This window comes from Pan paniscus, chromosome 6 (genome assembly GCF_029289425.2).
Source record: "Pan paniscus chromosome 6, NHGRI_mPanPan1-v2.0_pri, whole genome shotgun sequence".
Classification (NCBI taxonomy): Eukaryota; Metazoa; Chordata; class Mammalia; order Primates; family Hominidae; genus Pan; species Pan paniscus.
The window spans coordinates 5,814,541-5,840,349 of record NC_073255.2 but is presented as its reverse complement, the minus strand read 5'-3'; the positions used below and the strand labels follow the sequence as shown (position 1 = coordinate 5,840,349).

Genomic DNA, 25,809 nt, shown 5'->3' with positions numbered 1-25,809 from the left:
AGGTGCGCAGGCACAGAAGGTGGTCGCTCACTCGCTGTCCACACCTCCCCGCGTGGACACAGCTGTGGGGAAGGGCATCCCCTCGCTGGCAGCAGGCGCAGGGACGGACCGTGACTCCGCTGCGAAGTCCTGAGGCACACAGAGGCAGACGCCGCGGCGCAGGCTCAGCACGGGCCACGAGGGGCCGCCTGTGGGGCTCCGGCCGGCTGTTCCTGCCGTCTCACGGTAAGCCCGAGTGACGCCGCATGCAAAATCCTTGGTCACTCCGATCGAACTCGCTGCTCAAAGCAAGTGCCACACGGGAGGGACGGGTGTCCTGTCAGCACCTAGGACAGGGTTGGGGCTCTGCGCCACTGTCTCCCCTGCAGCCCAAGGGCCTGCTCTTTGAGGCTGTGACACCCAGACCTGGTGGATTTGATTTTTACGAATTTTGATGAAATTACACAAAACTTATTTCTAAAATCACAGCCGAGTGAACGTGACTTCCTGATAGCCCTCTGCTCCGTCCACGCACGGGCAGTCTGGCCACAGGGTATGCCTCCTCTGGGGGCTCCCAGGCACAGCCCTGAGAGCAGAGATCCCCCACACCAGCGCCCAAGAAAGGACCAGCGTTGCACAGCCCGGTAGAAAGGGTTTATTTATGCGCAACGGTTCACACAAGCCTTCCTTAAATTCCACTTTACAGTAAATAAAGCTGTGCGTTTCCCCTTCCCATGCACAACTGCGTATCAATCTACAACTGTCATTTAACTGAAAAAATAGAGCGTCTCCCCTTTTGTCATTGTTCTGGTAACATTTGGAGTAGCATCTGACAGAATGGAGCTGCTCACTCCTGGACCGGTTATTTGGTTAAAACCCAAAATGTTAGGTCGAAAGAATCAATCATCACCCAATACAAATAAATATTGCGTTATGAAAGAGACGGGCAGAGTCCCACGGTATCCCTTTTTAAAGCGGCATTTCCAGCACAGCAGCGTGGCGCTCACAGAGACCAGCAGGGCGCAGCTCTGGGATGCCACATGGGACACAGCTGCAAGTACCCGTAGGCACCGTCCCGCCGCACGCGCCCCTCCACCGAGCGTGAGGATGTGGCGCAGGGCACGTGCACTCCGTCTGCGACGGGGACCGGTTCGTCCTGACTGCAGAATGACCCCGTGTTCAAAAACAGCCGCTCCCATTTGCAGGCCACATGGGCCCTGGCTGGGCTCTCAGGTCCGAGGGCCAGCACCTGCTTTGGTGACCGCAGCTGTGCTGGACGCCCGGCAAGGAGCGTGATGTGCGCAGCCCCCCTGAGGACGGGCCTCCTGTGCCGCCCATCAGCCCTCGCGAAAGGACCCAGAACAAAGGAGTGGGAGAGGGTGACGCCGCGGTAAGGCCTGTGCTTTATTGTGGGTCAATCTCGGGGGACGCGGCAGCCAGGAGGGGCGACGCCCCACTCTTGGGTCACAGCAGCACAGTGAGCAGCAGCGGCGCCACCCTGAGCCGCCGCACAGAAACAGACACGCGCCGGCATGCGGCCACCGCCAGCCTCAGGGCCAGGAGCCCCCAAGGCGAGGAGCCACCCAGGACTCGCCTCTGAAACGTCCCTCCAGCCGTCGTCGACCGTGGTGTCTCCACGTGGCCTGGCCAGTTCAGTCCAGCTCGATGGGGCTGCCGTCACTGGGGCTCTCCTCCCCATCCTCCTGCTCTGAGGAGCCCATGAGGCTGGTCAGAAGGTTCCCTGGAAAGAAAAACACCATGGCAGTCAGGCCTGGGCAGCCTCCCACAGGCCCCCAAGCCCCTCCTTCCCACAAACGTCTCACAAGGTGTCCCAGTGTCCCATGGAACAAGCAAAAGCCTCACAACGCTACTGTCTACGACCCAGAACCCCGGGACAGGACACTCTGGAGGCCAGGGAGCCGACGACCACAGAGATACTCAAACACGGAGCAGCCATGGGGGCCTACAGAACCGCCCTCCCACGTCCACCAACGGGGCCATGGAGCAGCCACGGGGGCCTACAGAACCACCCTCCACACCCACCAACAGGAGCCACGGAGGGACCTACAGAACCAACACCACCTCACGGAAAGAGATTTTTCAGCAGAGAAGTGCGGCTGTAGAGCACACTGCGCCCTACAGTGACACATGAATCAACTGGATGTGCCAAAGCTTCAACGGCTGCTCCCACAGGGGCCAACTGCGGTCACTGTCATCTGATTTTTATCCAATCAACAACTACTCTGTACGTACAAAGCCAAAGCTCCAAAAGTCTCCTGAACCCAAACGAGACGTTACACCGTGTTCTTTGAATACAAAGACACGGCATTGGCAGTGTCACCCTCTCTTATCCACGACGTCACCCCATCTCAGGACACGCCCTGACGGCGCTTCTGTGGAACGGGAGCTCAGGCTGCGGTTTCGACTGGAGAGTCAGAAGAGTCAGGGCGCTCCTGACGGGTGTTGGGGTGGAGGCGCCTGTGTCACGGGGCACGGTGAGGGCCAGGGTGTCTGGGGGGGCATCCGGGGAGGACGGGGCCTGCCAAAGGACGCAGCTGCACCGCGGCAGACATCTGTGGGGAGAGGTCACCACCTCACACCGCCCAGACAGGTGACGCTGGGAAGGCAGGCGGCTCAGTGAGGGGCCTGTCCCGCGGTGCCATGAACCACCACCCACAGTGAGACACCCGCCCCGCCGCGACCCCACAGCCACGGCAGCACTGCCTGCCCCAGCACGACGGCCGGCAGCGTCCCGGGCACACCAGGCTCACGGAGGCCACCTAGCATGGCGCACAGAGAGACGGGGGAGCACGCAGCCAGCCACGCGATGTGATCCCTGCCAGGAAATGGAAGACACCTCAGGGATGGGGAGCTCTGGAGTGGAGACGGGGCTGGGAGCCACCGTGCCAGAATTCTCAACTCTGAAATCTAATTTCCTACTAACAAAAGTAAACTGAGAAACATTTAAAAGATCAGAAAACCACTTCCACGTGAAGGACCGCACTGGACCTGCCTGGGCAGAGACGATGACCCCACACCGACCCAGGGCTGGAGTGGGTGTGACAAGGGCGCCCCGGCTTACCGAGCAGGCCCCCGTAGGAAGACGTCTGCTTGGGCGGGATGCCGAAGAACAGCTGTCCTATGCGGTCGAGGTACTGCAAGGCACAGGCAGCGGGCTCAGAGCGGGCGGACCCAGACCGTGGGATCCCCTCCTCCCTCCCCAGCCCCAAGCCCTCACCTCGTTGTACATGGGGTCCCGCCGGAGGGATGGCTGGTACTGCTCACACAGCACAGTGAACACCGTCAGCTTCCCACTGGGACAGAGACACACAGGGATGTGCTGGGTGAGCAGGACAGGACCACACTCACCTGCACAAACCACCGCACCTGCGCCCAACACTCACCTGCACACACCACGCCCGCGCCCAACACTCACCTGGAACTGCCACGCCCACACCCAACACTCCCCTGCACACACCACCATGCCCACACCCAACACTCCCCTGCACACACCACCACGCCCACACCCAACACTCACCTGCAACTGCCATGCCTGCACCCAACACTCACCTGCACACACCACCACGCCCACGCCCAACACTCACCTGCAAACACCACGATCGCGCCCAACACTCACCTGCAAACACCACCACGCCCACACCCAACACTTACCTGCAACCACCATGCCCGTGCCCAACACTCACCTGCACACACCACGCCTACACCCAACACTCACCCGCACACACCACCACGCCCGCGCCCAACACTCACCTGCACACACGCCTACACCCAACTCACCTGCAAACACCACCACGCCCACGCCCAACACTCACCTGCAACCATGCCCTCGCCCAACACTCACCTGCAACCACCACGCCCACGCCCAACACTCACCTGCAAACACGCCTACACCCAACTCACCTGCAAACACCACCACGCCCGCACCCAACACTCACCTGCAAACACGCCTACACCCAACTCACCTGCAACCACCACGCCTACACCCAACACTCACCTGCACACACCACCGCGCCCGCGCCCAACACTCACCTGCACACACCACCGCGCCCGCGCCCAACACTCACCTGCACACACCACCGCGCCCGCGCCCAACACTCAGCTGCACACACCACCGCGCCCGCGCCCAACACTCAGCTGCACACACCACCGCGCCCGCGCCCAACACTCACCTGCACACACCACCGCGCCCGCGCCCAACACTCACCTGCACACACCACCGCGCCCGCGCCCAACACTCACCTGCACACACCACCGCGCCCGCGCCCAACACTCACCTGCACACACCACCGCGCCCGCACCCAACACTCACCTGCACACACCATGCCTACACCCAACTCACCTGCAAACACCACCACGCCCGCGCCCAACACTCACCTGCACACACCACCATGCCCGTGCCCAACACTCACCTGCACACACCACGCCCAACACTCACCTGCAAATACCCAACACCTACACACACCCAGCAACCCATGCCACGTCTATACCCAGTATACACACCTGCACACCCCCACAGCTACCCACACGTCTAGACACAACACACATACCTGCACGCACCCCAACTACCCACACCAGACACACAACACCTGCACATACGCCGTCTACACCTGCACTCACACCTGCATAGACGTCTACACAGCCCCACACATGGATACCCAACACCCGCACACAACCCCCCAGACGTCTGCACCCACACCACCCCACACCTGCACACACCCACACTACCAGAGGCCCAACACCTACACTCCCCCACGCCATGTCTACACTTGCACATACACCCACACAGCTACCCGCACTACCATGTCTACACCCAACAGACCTGCACACACACCCATGCCACGTCTACACCCAGCACTCATACCCTATGCATATACCCACACGGCTACCCACACAATGGCTACTCTTGCACACACACCCACACAGCTATCCACACCACCACGTCTACACACAACCTGCACATTCACAGCCCCCTCCCCCTGCAGGATCCCAAGACGCACCCGTCCACAGCCAGCAGCAGGAACCAGATGAAGTTAAGCAGCGGCTCCACAAACGGAGGCCCGTCCTCGATGGACGGGTGCTTCTGGGTGTACGTCGTGAAGACCACCGATGCGCTACTTTTGTTTTTTAAACAGAGAAACCTGGAAATGAGAACATGCTGGTGGTGGAAGGGCTGGAGGACACAGCTTCTGCCCGCACAGGCGCCGGCCTCCGACATGTCCTTTCCAAGCTCGTGCGCCCACGGTTCCCGCGGCCCGAGGCCATGGAGGGACCAAGTGCTTCACGTGTGTCTTCCCTCATGTGCAGGGCACACCAGGGAAGCCTGCAATTCACAGGTGAAGAGAATGAAGCTTGGGAATGTGACCAGGCTCTGGAGCCGGGCGCCAGCCTGAGCCCTGACTACGTGACGCACTGAGCAAGCTCTCCTCTCCTGAGGCCGCCCGCACCGGTCAGGTGCTGGCCCGCACCAGAACACTCCGCCACGGCCCAGCAGCTGGTGGGTGCCGCACAGACCCTGGCTTCTGTTCGAGGACCCACAGGGAGGGCTCAGCGCCCCAGGGGCAGGGCCACTGTCAGCCCAGAGAAGATGTACACGGCGTGGCACAGAGCCAGGGAGCTCTGGGTTTGACCCAGCTTTTCACTTAAGTCACGGACGCCAGCTCCTGGCAAAGCTCCGCGGCGGGCAGCACTGAGGTCAGAGGATGTCTGTCCCCAAATCCTACATCAAATCCCCAACGCCCGCCTTGAAATCCATATTTGTTCTGTGGGAAGAAACTGACGGGCACAATAAGGCTTTCGTGAGAAAGGAAGCGAAGGCCAGCCCCTGGAGCAGGCAGCGCCCGGAGCCCGGCCTGCAGGACGCCCCAGCGAGCTGGCGGGAGGGACCATGCGGGAGCAGACAGCGCCCGAGCTGGCGGAAGGGACCACGCAGGAGCAGACAGCGCCCAGAGCCCAGCCTGCAGGACGCCCCAGCGAGCTGGCGGGAGGGGCCGCGGGGTAGATGCTCACAATTCCACGTATTTCCAGATAGTGCGGGAAAGAACTGGCCGAGGCAGGCCCGAGTACAGCAGAGACCACAGGGCCTCCCGGCAGTGGGTGAGAGGCGAGGGGCATGTGTAGGGCACTCCAGTGCCCGTCGGGAAAGGGGGAGTTTCTAAAATACTTCTTAACATTGGTTAAACTTATGAAAAATCATGGGTCAGGCTGACAAGTGCTGACAAGTGCACTGTGGGCTCTGCCCAGAGTGAACTCAGTTTATCCTGCAGCTCGGCTCGGACAGGGGACAAGGGGACCTGCTCTACGGCCGCCCGGCCAAGGCAGCAATGGAAGCCGAGACCCCGAAGAGCCACAGACACCTACTGTAGCACGGCCTGGGCCACGAACATGTCCACCTCGCTGCGGAAGCCGCGGGACGTGGAATACTCCACCAGCATGTTGGCACAGCCCTCCCCGTCCGCTGAGTGCAGAAAATGATACCTAGACTCACAATAGTTTTGTTCTGCAAAGGAAAGACAGAAAAATGTAAATACATTTCACGAATATAACACAGAACAGGAAAGGGGGAAAGACACTCCATGTTAATTCTAGCCCACCTGCCCGCCCTGGAGGAGAGCCCAGCCAGAGCCCAGAGGCAGAGGTCCTGATAGGGACTCAGAGCCAGCCCAGGCCTCACACGCAGCACCAAATCAACAGATCCACGGGGAAAAATCACTCAGCTATGCAACACCTTGATTCTCCAAGCTCTTGGAGCTGCTTAATCCAACCGCACATTGGTGCGTTGTGATAACCAATTAGTGTTACCATGTGACCCTTCTCACCTACCAGAAGCAACTTACAGGGCGCAATATAATCAGGGCCCAGGCCAGGGCACCTCGGACGTAGATCAACAGCAGAAACCAGCCTGATGTTCTCACCACACTGACCCAACGACCAACCCTCAACAGCTCATGAACACACACCACTCCCACGCCCGTCCTAACACCCACTCTCGCTCCCTCCACTCCCAGGCCCGTCCTAACACCCACTCACACTCCCTCCACTCCCAGACCCCGTCCTAACACCCGCTCGCGCTCCCTCCACTCCCAGACCCCGTCCTAACACCCGCTCGCGCTCCCTCCACTCCCAGACCCCGTCCTAACACCCGCTCATGCTCCCTCCACTCCCAGACCCCGTCCTAACACCCGCTCGCACTCCCTCCACTCCCAGACCCGTCCTAACACCCGCTCGCGCTCCCTCCACTCCCAGACCCGTCCTAACACCCGCTCGCGCTCCCTCCACTCCCAGACCCGTCCTAACACCCGCTCGCACTCCCTCCACTCCCAGACCCCGTCCTAACACCCGCTCGCGCTCCCTCCACTCCCAGGCCCCGTCCTAACACCCGCTCGCGCTCCCTCCACTCCCAGGCCCCGTCCTAACACCCGCTCGCGCTCCCTCCACTCCCAGGCCCCGTCCTAACACCCGCTCGCGCTCCCTCCACTCCCAGGCCCCATCCTAACACCCGCTCACGCTCCCTCCACTCCCAGGCCAGTCCTAACACCCGCTCACGCTCCCTCCACTCCCAGACCCCGTCCTAACACCCGCTCGCACTCCCTCCACTCCCAGACCCCGTCCTAACACCCGCTCACGCTCCCTCCACTCCCAGACCCCGTCCTAACACCCGCTCTCACTCCCTCCACTCCCAGACCCCGTCCTAACACCCGCTCTCACTCCCTCCACTCCCAGGCCCCATGCATGCCTTGGGAGCCCAGCCCTTCTCGTGGTGCAGATCTCAGCACTCACCAGCCACCTGCCTCTCCCACCTAGTGGGCCCTTTCCTGACTGCGCTGCCCAACAGGAGCCTCCAGGGCCCTCCCGCTGCCTTTGTGGCTGCCAGAGTCCTCGTCACCTTGCTTTGTCTCCTGTTGTCTCCCTCCACTCCCAAACCTTTACCTATGGGTGTGATTTCATCCCCAGGAGGGAAGCACCAGGGAAGCACATAGCACAAGTGTCATGGAGCCCAGGCCTCAGGTCCCGTATGGAGCCTGTGCTCAGGACTGCAGAGGCAGTGCGTGGCCACCTTGCCGTGGAGCAGGCCTGGGCTCCCCGGGTGAGGTCCATCAAAGTCCCACAGCACCGTCACGGTGTCGGGGACCTGGGCCCGCACCTACCCCAGTGGGAGGCAGCCAGGGCCCCTCTTCAGGGGATCTCTGCAGATGCGCCCAGCGCAGCCCTCCCACGCACTCCCTGGACGGCCTCAACCTGATCCCGTGGTGGGTGGGGAGATGAGACACATACATCCCTCCTTATGATCGCTTGTACCCATCTTAGGAGCTGCCATGCAGGTCTCCTGAGCACTGGGCATGGGCATCACCTGTCCCACGCCACCCACTGCCTGGCTCTCCCCACAGGGCCCGTGCGCAGGAGTGGCGAGGGCGGCCACCCAGTGTTGACGCATTTGTTCCTGACTCGTCCGAAAGACAGACGACAGCTCCCGGGCAGGGGGTGGGGGCAGCTCCTGCCTCCCTAACCTGGCAGTGGGGCCCACGCAGAGCGGTGGTTCGCTATGCAGGACACAGGAGGGTTGTCTGCGGCCGTGTTCTGTGTGGAGCCATGCTGGCTGGGGGACAGGTGGAGTACGGGAGGCCTGCTGTCGCCAGAGGCCAGGGAAGGCGGCAGCAGGTATGCTCCAGGGGCCAAGGAGGCACCAGCCTGGGCCAGCCCCTTCTGAGGAAGGAGGCGACCACGGGGAGACTGAGGCGAGAGATAGGCACTGGCTCATCTCCCTGTGGGTGCCCCGCCACTCGGCACACAGCCAGGACCAGGTTCCGCCAGGCTCCTCTGAGGAGAGCCTCCTAATTCTACTTGGATTTGCTCACTTCCCATTCCTGTCGCTCAGGGAGAAGGTCGGGAAAGCCTGCCAGGTGCCTGAGGGCGCCGAGCCTCCCGTCACAGCCCAGGCGGAACCTGCATGACCAGGAACAAGGTCGGAGGTCGGATGGGCGTGCGTTTTGCATGACCAGGGACAAGGTCGGATGGGCTGCTGACGTGTGCAGAGTACGTGGGCCCTCATGCAGCTGCTCCCGCGCCACGCTGTGTCTAGGAGGAGCTGTTCCAAGCTCAGCAACCCGGAACTTTAGAGCAAAGGCCTTCAGCCTAGATCCAAGTTCCTAGAGCTTCCAATGCGGGGGCTGCCCTGGGTGCCGCCTCCCCACCCGCCAAGCCCAGGCACATGCAGACCCGAGCAGGCCTCCTGACGCCTGACGGCAGGAAGGAGACCATCTCACAGCGCTGGGGCCACTTGCCATCCCAGGGAATGCCCTGGGGAGGACGCTTCTAAACCCCCATTAGCACCTCGTTCAAGTCACTCAATGAATATCTACCCAGCACCACTCCCGCCTCAGAGCTGCAGACCTGGAACTAAGAACACCAACCACACCACGCAGACAGCCAGACCCCACCACAGGGTGATTAATCCCCGCAAAGGCTTCATCAGAAGATGAGGTCAGCGTAAAGGAGAAAAACAGGGCACAGCACCATCCCAGCGCTGGAAAGAACGTTCCAGAAAGGAGCAGCAGCACGCATAGGCCCCGTGAAGGCACGGCTGCCTCCCTGAGGGTCAGAACGTCCCACGGGAAGGCCTGGAGAGGCGGCCGCCTGCCCCCCTTCTCGCAGCTTCTCGGGTGCAGTGGCTCTGATCCCGGGCTTAGCATGGCGCATGGGCCTCCATGGACCGGCCCGCGTGACCACAGGGTGAAACCCCATCCCTGCCCTGGTGGGCGACCCTGATGTATTGGAACGCACGGTGCAAATCAAAGCCGAGAACAGAGAGGTGCCCATGCCTGCCCTGGCCCCAGGCCTACCTTTCCACAGGGTGAGGGCCAGCAGCTGGTGCAGCCGGGGGTGGCCCAGCTTCCCGGAGCCCCCACTGGACCACTTCAGGGCTCTGGACACAAAGGCCACGCGCTCAGGAGAGTTGGGGTCCATCAGGCTGAACACTTTAGCCAGATTTTCTGCAAACAGCACAGACCCTCATCAGAGGAACGCACGGCCACTCCGGCTCTCTGTCCCACATGCCCCACCGAAGTGGATTTCCATTCGCAACTACTTAACAGGGAGAGGAACCTGCTGGGCGTCCCTGAGTGAGCCGTGGACCACCACACTGAGCTGCCCACCGCAGTGCCAGCGCCATGTGCCCCAGAGCACAGCGAGGAAGGAAGGACGGATGCCCTGGCCGAGGCGGGGGCTGGGGAAGGTGCCGTGGGGAGCTGGAGTCCAGGAACAGCTGTGGCCGCTCTGGGTACCTGGCTCTGGCCCGGGGCATCTCCCAGAGCAGCAGGGACTAGGAGTGGGACTCGCAGCCGGGCAGCTCACAGAAGGGCTCTGCCAACCGCACGTCACCCGACAGGACAGGCCGACAAGCCAAAGTGGTGCCCCACCTTGCCAGCTGGCGGGGAGGCCACTGTCCATCGGAGCAGTGGAGAGAACAGGGCCCCAGTCATGCCCTGCCTACGAATCACAGCAGGTCCTGTTCAGCCTGCCGTGTGCTCGCGCCAGGGTCAGCCAGGGGGCCTGGCTCACTGAGACCGGGTGGGAACTGCCTCTGCAGCAGAGTTCACCCCACAGCACACAAGACCCCCAAACGCAGACACGAAACACAGCGCAGAGACCCGGGGAGGGGCGTACTGGGGCCGCTGTCACAGGGTCCCGGGGTGAAGGGCCGGATGCTCACCCAGCAGCTCGTCAGCCACCTCCACTTCCGCCTTCTCCAGGGACTCCAGGACCAGCATGGACAAGTCGGCTGCACTGTTTTGCTACAAGAGAAAGCAACACACAAGAATCAAGAACAAAGCCCTGACCTGTTCAGGACAGCAAAGACAAGGCTGGGTTTCCAGCAGAAGCCAGAGTGCGGCCGGTGCTGAGGAGTCTCTTCTGAGCACCACGTCCCTCGGCAATGCCGCCGAAAAAGAGAGCTCCTGGCCGAGAATCACATGAAAATGGACAGGGCCGTTTATACCAACACAACGCCCTCTCAGCCCCATCGTGCACAAACGCAGTGCAGAGCCCCAGCCTTGAGAGTGGAGCAGCCAAGCCAGGGGGAACTCTGGGCCCCTCTGCCACCCACAGCCCCAGTGGCCGAGGCCCAGGGCAGCGCAAGGTTGCCCATCAGTGGAGGTGGGAGGTCATTCCCACCTCCACTTGCCTGCCCAGAGCAGAAAGGGACGCAGGAGGAAGCAAGACGGCTTACCTGGCCATGGCTGAAGAAGAGCAGGGCTCCCGAGTACATGAGCTCCCGGGCCTCCGCGTGCTTGCTCTGGGACATGTACCTGCCACAGAGAGGAGACCGTGAGCCGCGCCCACGTGCCCTCGCCACCGCACTCCCCCGCTCATCTCCAGGTCAGAAGCTAAAAACAAAGCGCCCAGGAACAGGTTGCATCCTAAAAGCAGCCGCTCCCAGGGCCCAGGTGCTGCGTGGAGGGGGTCTATCCTGGGTGTCCTGCTGACCATGAGGGCTGCATGGGGCGCCTCTGGACACTAAGGGCCTATCTGTGTCCAAACACACCAGGAGCCAGAAAGCAGCCTCACCCTGGAGCAGCTCACCGGTTTCAGTAGCTGGGACCAGAAAGGCCACTGGGCAGGGCAGGTGCGCAGGGAAGGAGCAGGGGATGTGCATGTGGCCACCTGAGAGCTGAGCGGCCACAGGCAGGAGCCAAAGGATGGGGGGCTCCAGGCTGGGGTCCCACGGGGGACAGTAACGGCTGTGACAGCACCTTCTTCCCCCACGGGGCCAGTGTCCCCGCCCTCTGCCCCTCTGCGTGCCACACCCCTCCCCCCACGGGAGGGAAGGGTCTGGGGTGCCCCGTTGCATCATGCTCGCCCTGCATCACGTCCCCACTCCCAGAACACCGCTGGCAGGGAAAGCTGGAGCTCCTCAGGCCGCACAGGGACAGAGGCACGGGGTGGCGAGAGGTATGGTGGGGACCAGCGCGTGACAGACGATGTGGAGAGAAGCCGAGATGGCCGCACTGCTGTAAGCAGCAGAGCCCCTGCCTGCGAGAGCAGCAGGCGTGGAGGGCAGGAGGCAGCCTCTGCTTGGATGCGCTGCACCTCCCAGTCCAGTGGTGGGGCCCAGAACATGTTATTTCATCGGCTACACGTTTTTCTTAATGATCGCTGCCTTATTATCAAAAGATACATAACGAGTGAATCAGCTCTGTGCCTGCAAGCCAAATGTCCTTGGACAAAGCCTTGTTTAAAAATAAATCTAGTTAAAGAAAAATACTAAGTAAACAGCAGTGCACACCGGATTCGGGGGCTCACACCTGTAATCTCAGCCCTTTGGGAGGCTGAGGTAGGAGGATCGCTTGAGCTCATGAGTTTGAGACTGGCCTGGGCAACATAGTGAGACCTTGTCTCTACAAAAAACACAGAAATTAGCTGGGCATGGTGGTATGCACCTGTGGTCCCAGCTACTCGGGAGGCTGAGGTGGGAGGACTGCTTGAGTCCGGGTGGTCAAGGCCGCAGTAAGCCATGATTGCACCACTGCCTAGACGGATGACACAGCGAGGCGCCATCCCCCCAAAACAAACAAACAAAAAACAATTGCAGTGGAGGTGATAAAGAGACACAGCAACGCCACTGAGGACCAGAATGACCTTGGTGTTGCCAGGACGGGAAGGCCAGCCGAGAACGCAAAGGGCTGGATGCTCAGTTAACCACAGAAAAGGGTTCCTCTTCAGAAGGCACCACAGCCAGGGACCCCAAACACAGACAGCCCCGCCACATCCGGGCATCTCATTAGCCCGGCACACAGGCCCTCCCCCGACAGGAGACCCCTTCGTGCTGCACAGAGGCAGGGCACCAGGAGGGAAAAGCCTGCACCCAAGAGAGAAAGTGCCCCCGCACCCCCGTCAGCCTGCAGGCCATTGGCAGGCCTCCGGTTTTGCTGTGCTCCCCGCACAGTGAAGGTTCTGGAGGGAGACCCACCCCAACACCACAGCAGGAGCCTCGACAGGACCACTGACTCTGTGACCGGCCGTCCTAGTTCCAGTCCTGCAGGGACATGACTGACTCAGAGGAGGCCGGGAGCCGTCTGGCACAGGGCACTCTGGAAAAACAAGCTCCCAGACACGCCCGGCCTCACGATGCCGCCGGTGGGGCCGTGGGCAGAACCACATGCACCGACCCTGAGCAAGCACCACACCAGCTTCTGCTTTGCTGATACTACAGCGTTCTGGATGCTTCTATCTGAGGTAAAGCAAGAGGTGGCGACTTAGAAACCAGAAGAAAAAAAGGACTCCCTGGAAGGCAGTGACCCATATTCCTGCACGAGGAGCCTGCTCTGGGGGGCACTGCCGATGGTCACAGCCCCCGGCCTGGTTTGGACTGTGCCTTGCGGCCAGCTCCCTTCTTCCCTGGGCAGCTGGGAGCCGGGCAAGGGGAAAAAGGACGGGAGGAGAATTCTGGGCACACAGTGGTCCCCGGCCTGGCTGGGGGCACCCGTTTCCAGGTCCAGGAATGCCGGTGACAGGCAAACCGTCTAAGGCGGCTCTGAACGTGGACGGCTTCTCCTCCTGTACTGGAGAATTCTGGAAGCTGCGAAGGATTTTGGTTTCCAGGTGACTAAGCCAGGACAGGTACCCTCTCAAGCCCGAGGCTGGGGAGAGTGGGGGGCAGCTGGGCATGGCCGGGCCTTCTCCCGGCCCGGCTCTGCACGCTGCGCACTATTGGCCGTGCCGTGTGGACACCCAGACATGCCTTCCAGATAGGGAAACGGCTTCTGCCTGCTGACAGGCGCTGAGAGTCAGCGAGCGCTGGTGCTCTCTGCCAGCCAAAACATCTGTATCCACAGAGCAAAGTGTCTGGGCAAACAATCTAGCTGATTTTGCTCTTCTCTTACAAAAACATTAAAAAGCAGAACACAGAAACGCAAGCATTAGAACTAGTGGCCGAGACTGTCGGTGTCAAATGAAGAAAGACCGAGCTCATGGGGCGAATCCCGCCCTTCTCTCTTGGCAGACGGAAGCTGGCTTGCACGTTCAGCTGTCAGAGATACGTGAAGGATGAAGAGGAAATACTCAAGACACACACAGGTGCCTCGGGACGGGGCCAGAGGAGATTTCACAAGGACCCCTCCGCCAACTGCCGCGAGCTAAAGCACACTCACGCCCCGACGCAGGGCTGGCTGGACGTAAGGAGGGCTGAGGACTGCTCTGCTCTGCCAGGAGTCACTCCGAGAAGAGACCTGAGCCGGCAGGTATAGCTCCTTCACAAGACGCTCCTCTTACGCCCTGGGCTACGGTGTGCACAGCACACACTAGACCATTTTCCTTTTAAAAATCTCTTTAGATGACTGAAGAGACAAAAGAAGGTCAGAGGCCGCAATAAAAAAAATCACGCAAACACACTGCAGGAGGAGCCAAGTGGCAGGAAGAGCCAGACCCACGACCGTGCGGGCAGGCAGCGGGGCGGCTGCTGCAGGTCACAGCCTCCTGGGCTGCGGTCTCAGCCACACCAAGTTTCTAAATGCCAATCTACAAATACTACAGCCAAGGCTGAGGCTCCTCAAGACCTGGATGGTGGCTCCGAAGTGCCCCAATAATCCATTTGGCCTGGGAGCTGACTCCTCGTCCCAGCAGGGAGAAGTCTGGAGAAAGCAGGTGATGACCACAACCCGCGCCGTCCCCGGGGCAAGGTCGGCCGCCCATAACTCGCGCCGTCCACGGGGCAAGGTCGGCCGCCCACAACCCGTGCCATCCCCGGGCGGCAAGGTCGGCCGCCCATAACTCACGCCGTCCACGGGGCAAGGTCGGCCGCCCACAACCCGTGCCATCCCCGGGGCAAGGTCGGCCGCCCATAACTCGCGCCGTCCACGGGGCAAGGTCAGTTTCTCTCTAGCGTAACCACACGAACCAGGAACTGCTGCCCGACTTCTGCGGGGCACACATCCAGGGACACCAACCTGTTGGGTTCCCAATTCCTTCCCTCTCCTTCACCTTCAACTGCTGTGGCTGTGAGTTAAAATGGCATCTCTTGGGAACGCTTGTACCTGCTGGTGGGAGTGTAAATTAGTTGAACCATCCTGGAAAGCAGTCTGGCAATTCTTAAAAGAACTAAAAACAGAACTACCGTTCGACCCAGCAACCCCACTACTGGGTTATGGCCAGGGGACTCTAAATGGTTCTACCATGAAGACGCACGCACTCAAATGCCCACTGCAGCACCACTCACAACAGCACCGACATGGAATCAAGCTGGGGCCTGTCAGCGGCAGATGGATAAAGAGGATGTGGTCCATATACACCGCGGAATACTATGCAGCCATAAAAAGGAACGAGATCATGCCCTTTGCAGGAACTTGGATGGAGCTGGAGGCCATTATCCTTCGCAAACTAATGCGGGGACAGAATCCCGGGCACTGCACTTCCCCACTTACAAGTGGAAGCTGAATGATGAGAACACAGGGACAGAAAGGGGCCAACAACACACACTGGGGCCGGCCTGAGGGAAGAGGGAGAGGCTCAGAAAACCATTTTAACAAAACTGTCAGGTACCCATGCTTGGTACCCGGTGCTGAAATGATCTGTACGACAAACCCTAGTCACTAGTTTACCTATATACCAAGCCTGCACACAGACCTGAGGCTAAAATAAACATTAGCATATTTAAAAATAAATCAACTAAGCCTGCACACCTGCCCGAGGCTAAAATAAACATAAGAATATTTAAAAATAAGTCAACAAACAGTATCTTTTGGTAAATTTACCCGACAGCTGAAGGGATAAATGATTGTGCTGGAGACACACAGGGAAAACCACTCAGCGATAAAAGGAACTGCGGACGCTCCAGGAGGAGTCTCCCAGCCTCCGTGGTGAATGAATTCAAGCGGTTAGACAGAAAGTGCGCACTGTGATTCCACATACGTAAAACTCCAGGAAACGCCACCTCACCTAAGTGCAGCCCGCAGATGCACAGGTGCCGGGGATGGGGTGGGGTGGGGTGGGAGTAGGGGCGAGGAGGCCTGGTTGCAGAGCCCCACAGTGCCGTGGTATTTCTGTGTCTTGACTGGTCATAGTTCATTCATGTCAGACCTCACCAAATTATACATTTTACATAAATATTTAAATGTAAATGTGCAATTACATATATTTATTGACAGAAAAGCATTTTAAAAAATGGCTGGGTGCTATGGCTCCCACCTATAATCCCTGCACTTTGGGAGGCTGGGGCGGGCGGATCACCTGAGGTCAGGAGTTCGAGACCAGCCTGGCCAACATGGTGAAACTCCGTCTCTACAAGAAATACAAAAATTGGCCAGGCGTGGTGGCGGGCACCTGTAGTCCCAGCTACTCATGAGGCTGAGGCACGAGAATTGCCTGAACCCAAGAGGCAGAGGCTGCAGTGAGCTGAGATCGCGCCACTGCTCTCCATCCTGAGCGACAGAGCAAGACTCTGTCTCAAAAAACAAAAAGCATAACTTGGGGAATGTGACTTCTCTGGCAGCGACACACCCATGGAGTACTCTGAAGCAGAGCTGGGAATCCACACGGAATTCTACCCCGGAAAGACAACGACGGTGTCTCAGTGGGTGACAGCGAGGTGACAGCTGCCGCTGCTGACTCAGTCTTCATTCCGGGCTTGAAAGGCTCCAAGCCAAGGTTTGAGAGGTTCACTAACGTGTCCCGGGCCCTGTAAGAGGTGGCGTGTGACCCCAAAGCCCAGGCTTTCCGAGCTAAGCCACACCGTGCCCCTGCCAGGTGACCTCATGATGTCACATGCGGCCAGCAGGACCTGCTGTCTAGAGGGCTTAAGGGAGCAGAATGCTCATCACCCCCCGTTTCACTGTGAAAATTCACCCTTGACCAGGGACTCATCACTGAAAACCAAAACTGACAAATCCCTCGTCACCGTAGAAGTGGCTCAAAACAAGGAACACTGTGTTTATTTCGGGGGAGATCCATTTTTGCTGGTTAATCACTGGGCAAATATTTATTTATTTATCGAGACAGAGTTTCTCTCATCGCCCAGGCTGGAGCGCAGTGGCGTGACCTCGGCTCACCACAACCTCCGCCTCCTGGGTTCAAGCGATTCTCCTGCCTCGGCCTCTGGAGCAGCTGGGATTATAGGCATGCGCCACCACACCCAGCTAATTCTGTATTTTTAGTAGAGACAGGGTTTCTCCATGTTGGCCAGGCTGGTCTTGAACTCCCAACCTCAGGTGATCTGCCCGCCTCGGCCTCCCAGAGTGTTGGGATTACAGGCATGAGCCACTGCGCCCGGCAAATTGGGCAAATATTTATATACAAATTCCTAGGCACGGCAGGCATCAGGGTGAATCTTGAACAGCATAAAAGTTCCCCATCACACAGCTCTATGGCTGGCCCCTCTACCCACGGGAAGGCTCGCGTTGTACGGTTTAGTGCCTCCTGACACCTTTGCCTTGATCCCTGAAGAACAATCGGGTTGAAGGCGCTATCACAACCCGTGCCATTTGGGAGCTGCTAAATGTTCAGTGACAAATTCAACCGGCATTAAAAACGTATTGCTATAAACGTCATGCATCAAAGACTTGTTTCTTCCAGAGATAAAATTAGTAGTTCCATCTAAGGAGGAACGCGAATCTCTTTCTAAACCAATTAAGCAGCTCAGTTTTCAAAGAAGAAAAGCATCTACAACACAACAGTAAAATGCGATGTAGCCTGGCTGGTGTGTATTTATACTATGTTGAGGTTAATAGAAAATTCTGGAAACAAGGCTGCCCTTCAGGTCATGTAAGATGTCTCCTCATAAGCCCACGATCAGGGGCCCACATGCACTGTCCTGAGCCCGGGCTGCTCAGTAGTGTCCGTACAAACAATGTGAACACTAAACACAGATGCCAGGACCTCATCCCAGCCCGTTCAGGTCAGCTAAGATTGACAACTACCGACACAAACACTCCTCTTTTCTCATTTCCTGGCACAAACAAGTGTTTTAAGCAACGAAATGGCATCTACTCCGTGGCTGGGGCTGCTGAGTCCACCTTCGCTTGGGCTCACCAGCACGTGGCACCGCTGCGTGCGGGCCACTCGCTTACCCAGGCTACATTCCAGCCAGCGGGGCACAGGCACAGGCTGGGCACGACAGACGGTGTTTAATTCAAACATGAACTAGCAAACTACAACCAAAGTGGCACCTCCAGAGTTTTCCAGGTAACAATTCCACTTGCTATGGAAAGAAAATATTTAAAATCTAGGCCCAGCAGAGGGTCTTCAGGGAGTGGAGCTGCACTGCGTGATGCTCTCATGGGGTTCCTCATCCCCCCACACACCAGGCATGCACCCCGATGTGGGTGATGGGTCGCTGAGGGACTCCACTCGGCGGGGGTGTCTGTGGGGCAGGAGGCTGTCCAAAGGGGGAATTCAGGACACACCACACTCCATTTTGCTGTAAACCAAAAACTGCTCTAAAAAGTAAAGTCTACTGGCCGGGCGCGGTGGCTCACGCCTGTAATCCCAGCACTTTGGATGGCCGAGGTGGGCGGATCGCGAGGTTAGGAGTTCGAGACCAGCCTGGCCAACATGGTGAAACCCAGTCTCTAGTAAAAATACAAAAATTAGCCGGGCGTGGTGGTGCGCGCCAGTAATTCCAGCTACTCAGGAGGCTGAGGCAGGAGAATATAGCTTGAACTCGGGAGGTGGAGGTTGCAGTGAGCCGAGATCCCACCATTGCACTCCAGCCTGGGACAGAGGACAGAGCGAGACTCCGTCAAAAAAAAAAAAAAAAAAAAAGTTTATTAAAAGGAAAAAACCCCTGAAAACCAGGCCCAAACTGTATAAAGCCCAGACCAACTGCCCTTAAATACAATATCAAAACATTCACGGCCCTGTGGCAGTTTAGAAGTAAAGGTACCCCATGGAAAAGACTAAATCCTCTGAAATGATCTTTAAAACAGACCCAATTCCTAGTGACTGGCCAGACTGTTCCCCGACCTGAACCATAAGAGATAATCTGATATGCATAATTTACAGAATGCCACACACAGAACAACTGAACATTCTGCAGTAACTGTATGACAGCAAAAATACTGGAACAGAGCAGTCCTGAAGAGAATCAACCAAGCCACGCAGCAGCCTGGAACTTCCAAGCGGTCACAGTCCCGAGGGGCGTGCAGTTAACCCAGCATAGCCAGCTCTGCTCGCGCTCGCCCTCCAGGCTACACCGGCCGTGCAGGTGTCACCGAGCCTAGGTCCAGAGGCGGCTGACTCGGTTCGGCAGGCCGGGCGGCGTCAACAGAGAAGCGGTTTCACCCTCAGCCTGGACCCTCGGTGAGAGGAACGCCAGCGACTTCCTACGGAGCCCGGTGTAGGGCCCGGCTGGAGAACCTGAAGGCCAGGAGGAGGGAGGCAGGGAGGTGGGGGAATGCGGAACAGGTGGAGGCCAGGGGGAGAGGTGGGGGAGGCAAGGGGGAGGCAAGGGGGAGGCCCGGAGGGGTGGAGACAGAGGAAGGGGAGGGGGAGGCCGGGCAGGGAGGCCTGAGAGAGAAAGGCGGGGGGCCGGGGGGGAAGGTGAAGATCTGGGAAGGCCACGGGGAGGGGTACAGGTGGGGGCCAAGGGAAGGTGGAGGGAGGTGGGGGAGGGGCGGTGGAGCCGGAGAATAGGGAGGGGGAGGCCGGGCAGGGAGATCTGGGACAGGGAGATATGGGGTGGGGAGCAGGTGAAGGCCCGGCGGAAGGAAGCGGAGTTGGGGAGGCTACGGGAGAGGTGGGGGAGGTCCAGGGGAGGTGGAGGCTAGGAGAGGGAAGCCGAAAGGGACGAGGACAGGGGGAGGCTGGGGAGAGAGCCGGCGTTGGGGGCAGCAGGAACAGAGAGAGACGGGGGGTGGGCAGAGGGAGGACAGGGAGAGAGGCGGGGGGCAGAGGGAGGCAGGGGAGAGAGCCGGGAGTGAGGGCAGGGGGAGGCCGGGGAGAGAGAGACGGAGGGAGCAGGGGGAGGCTGGAAAAAAGAGACGAGGAGCAGGGGGAGGACGGCGAGAGAGAGACGAGGGGCAGGGGGAGGCCAGGGAGAGCGAGGCGGGGGGCAAGGAAAGGCCGAGGACAGAGAGACGAGGGGCCGGGAGAGGCCGGGGAGAGAGATGCAAAGGAAGAAGGATTTAAAGGCCAGAGAGAGAGAGAGCGAGACCAAGGTGGGGCGGGGGAGGCGGCCGGAGAGAGAGAAAGAGACCGAAGGACGAGGCGGGAGGCGGCCGAGGAGACAGAGGAAGGCCGAGGGGCGTGTGGGGACGGAGGAGGGAACAGGTGGAGGCTGGGAGTAGGGGAAGGCCGAGGAGGAACGCAGGGGAGGGGAAGGAAGCCGAGGCGGGAGTCAGAGGCCGAGGGAACGGGGGCGCCGGGCCACACAGGGCCAGACCCCGGAGACGCGGCCCAGACCCTCCGCCGGGCGACCCGCGGCCCCTGGCTCCAGCTCGCCCCCGCGACGGGCAGCGGCGCGGCCCAATGGGGGCGCGGGGCGAGGCGGCGCGGCCAATGGGAGGCGGCGGGGGCGGTCGCTGGGCTGCGGCGAGGGCCGGGCGCGGGTACCTGAAGAACAGGGTCCGGTACATCTGGTGCGCCTCGTAGTAGTCGCCCTTCTCGACGCTGGCGCGCAGCTTGCCCTCCACACGCTGGACGCCGCCGCGGTTGCGGCCGCCGTTCCGGGCGCTCTCCTGCTCGGCCATCGCCGCCGCCGCCGCCATCGGGCCGGCGCTCCGCGCAGGGCTGACGCTGTCGCAGGCGCGGTCGGCAGCGCCTCCCGGCTTCCGTCCCGACGGCCGCCCGACGCCCTTCTACGGTGGCCCGCGAGGAGTCGCGGGCAATCGGGGGCGGGCGCGCCGGCTGGCTGCACGTGACCTGGGGCGGGTCCGCAGGCAACACGTGACCCAGGGGCGGGTCCGCAGGCAACACGTGACCCAGGGGCGGGTCCGCAGGCAACACGTGACCCAGGGGCGGGTCCGCAGGCAACACGTGACCCAGGGGCGGGTCCGCAGGCAACACGTGGCCCAAGGCGGGCCCGGGAGCGGCATGTGACCCGGGGCCGGGACTGGCTCGCGCCACAATGGCGGGTGGCACCAAACTGCCTGGCGGGGCGCGGCGCGGAAACTGAGGCTGCGGCGGCGGCTGACCCCGAGCAGGCAGCGTCCCGGGGTGGGACCCTCCCCACGCGCGCGGTGTAAGAGCAGCCATTGAGCTATAGAGGTCAATGTGTAAAATGTTTAAATTATAAATATTTTTATAGGGCCGGGCGCCGCGGCTCACGCTTGTAAACCCAGCACTTTGGAAGGCCGAGGTGGGCGGATCACCTGATGTCAGGGGTTCGAGACCAGCCTGGCCAACATGGCGAAACCCCGTCTCTACTAAAAATACTAAAATGATTTGGGCGTGGTGGCAGGCGCCTCTAATTCCAGCTACTCGGGAGGCTGAGGCAGGAGAATTGCTTGAACCCAGGAGGAGGAGGTTGCAGTGAGCCGAGATCCCACCACTGCCCTCCAGCCTGGGTAACAGAGCCAGACTGTGTCTCCAAACAAAAACAACCTCTTAGGATCGCTGAGGGGCGTTCCTCCTCTTTGAAAGGCCACCTGCGGTCCTTCCCTGGCCGAGGCTGGGGACCTGCGGCTGTGCCTGGGTGGACGGCTCACTCCTCCAGGATCGGGTCCTGCTGGAAGGGGGAACTGGGTCGGCCTAGAGCTTCCAGCCCTGTCAGGCTGCGGAAACGGGGTCCAAATCCTAGTCAGAGTTAGAAACGGGGCCTGAGGCCCAGCCCTAGCCATGCAGGGTTGGAAACGGCTTGGCTCTAAGAATTGGGGTTTGAAAGCGGTTTGGTCCGAAGACTCCTCCGTTGGATTTACAGGGTCAGCCCACTCTTATAGGTTAGCATTGTTTATAATAAAAAAGAGGAAACAAGGGCCTTTAAGCTGGGCCCTGCTTGAATCAACATGATCCAGCCGTGCATACAATGGACAAAAACAGCTGTTAAAAACAAAAAGGTTCTTACGGGACACACTTGGTAACTGGGGAAAAGCCAGGTGCAAAACAGTGTGGTGTGTGTGCTATCGTCTGTGACCTGGTGCCAGCACCTGCCTTCAGCTACAGAAGCAGCGATGAAAACTGTGTCCTGAGGAAAGGCATCAGTTTTCCTAATGTTCTGCCCATCAAGCAACTTGTAATTCAGTCCGTTTTCCAAGTGGAAATGGTGCCCCACAGAAAGAGGTGCCTGGCACACTTGAGGCCTCAAGGTCTTGGAGGACAGGTTACCATTCAAAGGCTGTGCTACAGAGCTTGCCAACAAGAACCATCAAACCCAGTCCCTCCCCACATCCCAGGGGCAGAAACAGACAAACTGAGAAAAGAAATAGACTGTTTATATCCCATGCACTTTTAAAAATTAAAACTCTTTATTTAAACCTCTTAATAGCATCTTATCAATTTGGTGGCAGCAGAAGAAGCACTACCAAAGACAGATATTTTGAAAAGCATTTACAAAAATACATTGCACAAAGTCCTATCTTGCATCTTTAAAAATAAATTAATATTCAAAATATTTCCACCCCAAATCCCAAATCAGTTTTATATAGGAAATTTTGATTTATATATGTAACCTGTAATATATGAAACATCTGTACATTTTATCTGCCTTAACTGCATAGTTCCAATTCTAAGGAGAGTGAAAAAAATGCTGCTTGATGTATGAATAGTTTCATACATCAGTGTATTTGAGGACTGTTGTGCAATATACAGAAAACCAGTCAGCACCATCGTTTTGTCTTTTTCTGAAAACACAACATTTACGGTACACTGAAAACTGTCTTAACACAACTTAAATAATTCTTAAGGTAAAACATCTGTAACACTTTAAGTGCCTTGTAGATATCTCATTTATAAAGTCTGCTCAGTAAAATAGTCTAAATATTAAATAGTAATTATAACCAAAGAGTCTCACAAGAATCACGTGAGAATGGTGACAGCTGTAATAAAAGGCAGAGTCCAGCCACAGCCAGTAACAAATGCTGCTGAAGGAAAAAGGATCGTCCTGAAATGTAACGGGTTCGTGACCCTGACACACCAGACGGCTCCTCTTATCACCACCAGTGAGAGGGAGGCTCAGGGCGTCTTGCGCTCCTTATTCAGCAAAACTCAAAACGAGCCCTGAAAACACCCAAGATGAGATTTTTGGGTTTCTGTTTACTGTGACTCCCAACAGGAAAAGCCTTGCTGAGACCACAGAACCCCATCTGGGTGTTTGCTTAGATCCAAACCAGCCCCCTTCAAGTCAGACTGACTTCAGCCTACAAGGAGAGCAAAACGCTCCCATATTCCTCCACGGATATTGGTACAGCGAGTCCTGACTGGAAACCTTCCTCAGAAGTAAGAGCGAACAAAGCAGAAAAACACATTTTAGTTATTTCCCCGTCTGGAGACTTAGTACCTACTGGTGCTGAAAAAAGGAAAATCCCGGCTTGAAGGAAAGGAGTTTAGAACTCTGAAAATTTGGTGACATTGTTTTTCCCTGAAAGAAATGTGTGTTGGATTTAACAGATGAAATTATCTGCCCTCCAAAAGTCCTTTAGAAGAGCCAGTGCAAGGCTGAAGACCAAAGCATCAAGAACACGCCAGACTCTCAGCTTCCTCTGCTTTGCTCCTTTGTCGAGGAAATGCAAATGCAAAGAGCTTCCCGTTAAAAACAAGGAGTGTCTGAGAGCCACGTGTTCAACACGCTTCTCCTGCTGCTGACCCCTCTGCACCTGCAGAGGCAGTGAGCACCCAACAGGTGGTGCCAAGGCGCCCATCACACGCTCACGTCCTCTGGCCAGCAGCCACGTTTATTGAAGGAGTGTGGCACTGTCCCATCATTGTATATGCCCTCGTCCATGAAGGATTCCAGTGTTTCAGGCTGTCCCAGTATATACAAAAATGTACAAAAATAATGAGTAGTGTCTTCACTTGACAGGTTCGCCATGAACTCTGAACCGATACAGACAGGTATACTCAGGATGGCCCCAGTTAGAAAAAATCCGAAGTTCCACTATTTGGAAAGCTGTGTCGTCGGGTCTTTTCTGAAATCAAGGTGGGAAAAAAAAAATACATGTATTTCATATTAATAACCCCAAGCCCAATCACTTCCCCAAATATGACGTCTGACAGGAAGCAGCTAAGTTGGAAATTAACCTTTTGTTGTTGTTGTTGAGACAGAGTCTTGCCCTGTCACCCAGGCTGGAGTACAATGGCACGATCTCAGCTCACTGCAAGCTCCACCTCCCGGGTTCAAGCAATTCTGCCTCAGCCTCCTGAGTAGCTGGGATTACAGGCGTGCACCACCATGCCCGGCTAATTTTTGTATTTTTAGTAGAGACCGGGTTTCGCCATGTTGGTCAGGCTGGTCTCGAACTCCTGACCTCGTGATCCGCCTGCCTCGGCCCCCCAAAGTGCTGGGATTATAGACGTGAGCCACTGCGCCTGGCCGGAAGTTAACTTTTTAAATATGATCCTTGTAAGTAATGTATCATAGGGCATGAAGCACGGGTAAAACTGAGAACGCTATTAGCCATGGAAAGGCTCATTAACGCAGAGCCAGGAAGCGCAGGTTCACATTTTTCAAAGGATGGTCCTCACGCTGCTTTCCAGTCTGTTGATGCCAGCTGGGCCCTGCTTTCACGACAAGCTGTGGGACTCAGAGACCCCAGGCAGTGCCAGTCCCAGTTCTTACCAGGGCCTGGAACATCTGGAGCGACTCCCCATCCTGATCATACGTGAACTGTCCCAGAAGCTGCCCTTCTTCCTGATACTCATTTTCTAATCCCTGAAAACAAGACCATACACAATTATGAACGAATGGAAAAATAACACTGAGCAGAGAGGACCGTTCCCTTCCACAGCCAACACTAAGCAAACAGGACCATTTCCCTTCACATCAGTTAGAGAAGGTCATTCCTCCATGGCAGTCACGAGGCCTTTCCTGGAAGGAAGGGGGGTGTGTTTTGTTGAGGGCTTCATGTAACCCACGACATGTCCTGAGGTCAGCACGATTCCCCGTTATACACATTAGGAAAACTGAGGCCAAAACAGGACACACTAATGAGTGGCAGAGAAGTGACCCTACCCGACACACAGACCATGCTCAGCTGCTGCCCTCAGCACTCACGGTGGAAGCTCTGGAGCACCTGCTGAGCCCGGGGAGATGAGGCCTCACCAGCAGGAGGAGGGGCCACAGAAGACCGACTTCGGCAAGAGAGCAGGCAGAAGGGAGCGCCGGGCTAAGCTGGGGTGTGGGGAGTCAGGGTTCAATGGGGACAGAGATTCAGACTAGAAGATGGAGCAGCTCTGGAGATGACAGTGGTGATGGCTGCACAACAGTGTGACTGGACTTAACGCCGCTGGACTGTGCACTTATTAAAACGGTAAGCTTTATGTTATATTTCATCCGAGTCGGAGAACTAGCAGAAGATACAAGGGACTATTTGCATATCTGTTTTGAAATGGGAAAGGACTTCTAGGGATAAGAAATGCTATGGAAGAAGTTCCAGCGAGTGAGTAGATGTAACTACTGCCTCTGATAATCACCAGTGAAATAAAAATACAGGGCGGGGCACAGTGGCTCACACCTGTAATCCCAGCACTTTGGGAGGCCGAGGTGGGTGGATCAGAAGGTCAGGAGATTGAGACCATCCTGGCCAACAGGGTGAAACCCTGTCTCTACTAAAAACTACAAAAAGTTAGCCAGGTGTGGTGGTGGGTGCCTGTGGTCCCGGCTACTCGGGAGGCTGAGGCAGGAGAATCGCTTGAACCCCGGAAGCAGACATTGCAGTGAGCTGAGATCGTGCCACT

General features: G+C 57.9%; 2 protein-coding genes across 53 annotated transcripts in view; both read right to left on the bottom strand.

Moving 5' to 3' along the window:
* Window positions 1–618: 618 nt before the first annotated feature.
* On the bottom strand, window positions 619–20,862 carry GET4 (guided entry of tail-anchored proteins factor 4). Of its 4 annotated transcripts, none has more exons than XM_034963475.3 (9): window positions 20,533–20,862; window positions 11,222–11,300; window positions 10,706–10,787; window positions 9,837–9,986; window positions 6,358–6,496; window positions 4,998–5,138; window positions 3,218–3,293; window positions 3,062–3,134; window positions 619–1,720 (listed from the first exon to the last, which is right to left on the bottom strand). In XM_034963475.3, the coding sequence occupies exons 1-9, from the start codon at window positions 20,685–20,687 to the stop codon at window positions 1,632–1,634; spliced, it is 984 nt and encodes a 327-aa protein (XP_034819366.1). In that variant the 5' UTR covers window positions 20,688–20,862; the 3' UTR covers window positions 619–1,631. The 4 variants fall into 4 exon arrangements, with proteins under 4 accessions (XP_034819366.1, XP_008971371.2, XP_008971376.2 ...); XM_008973123.5 differs by lacking the exon at window positions 20,533–20,862 and adding an exon at window positions 18,997–19,439; XM_008973128.6 differs by lacking the exon at window positions 20,533–20,862 and adding an exon at window positions 19,042–19,439.
* Window positions 20,863–22,360: 1,498 nt separating this feature from the next.
* SUN1 (Sad1 and UNC84 domain containing 1) overlaps window positions 22,361–25,809 on the bottom strand; it is a 61,481-nt gene continuing 58,032 nt past the window's right edge. For all 49 annotated transcript variants that reach the window (XM_034963435.2, XM_063606164.1, XM_034963438.2 and 46 more), the window contains 2 exons: window positions 24,692–24,784; window positions 22,361–24,041 (listed from right to left, as the gene is read on the bottom strand). In XM_034963435.2, coding sequence (XP_034819326.2) covers window positions 23,925–24,041; window positions 24,692–24,784 — 210 coding nt within the window. In that variant the 3' untranslated portion in view covers window positions 22,361–23,924. The remainder of the gene's footprint in view (window positions 24,042–24,691; window positions 24,785–25,809) is intronic.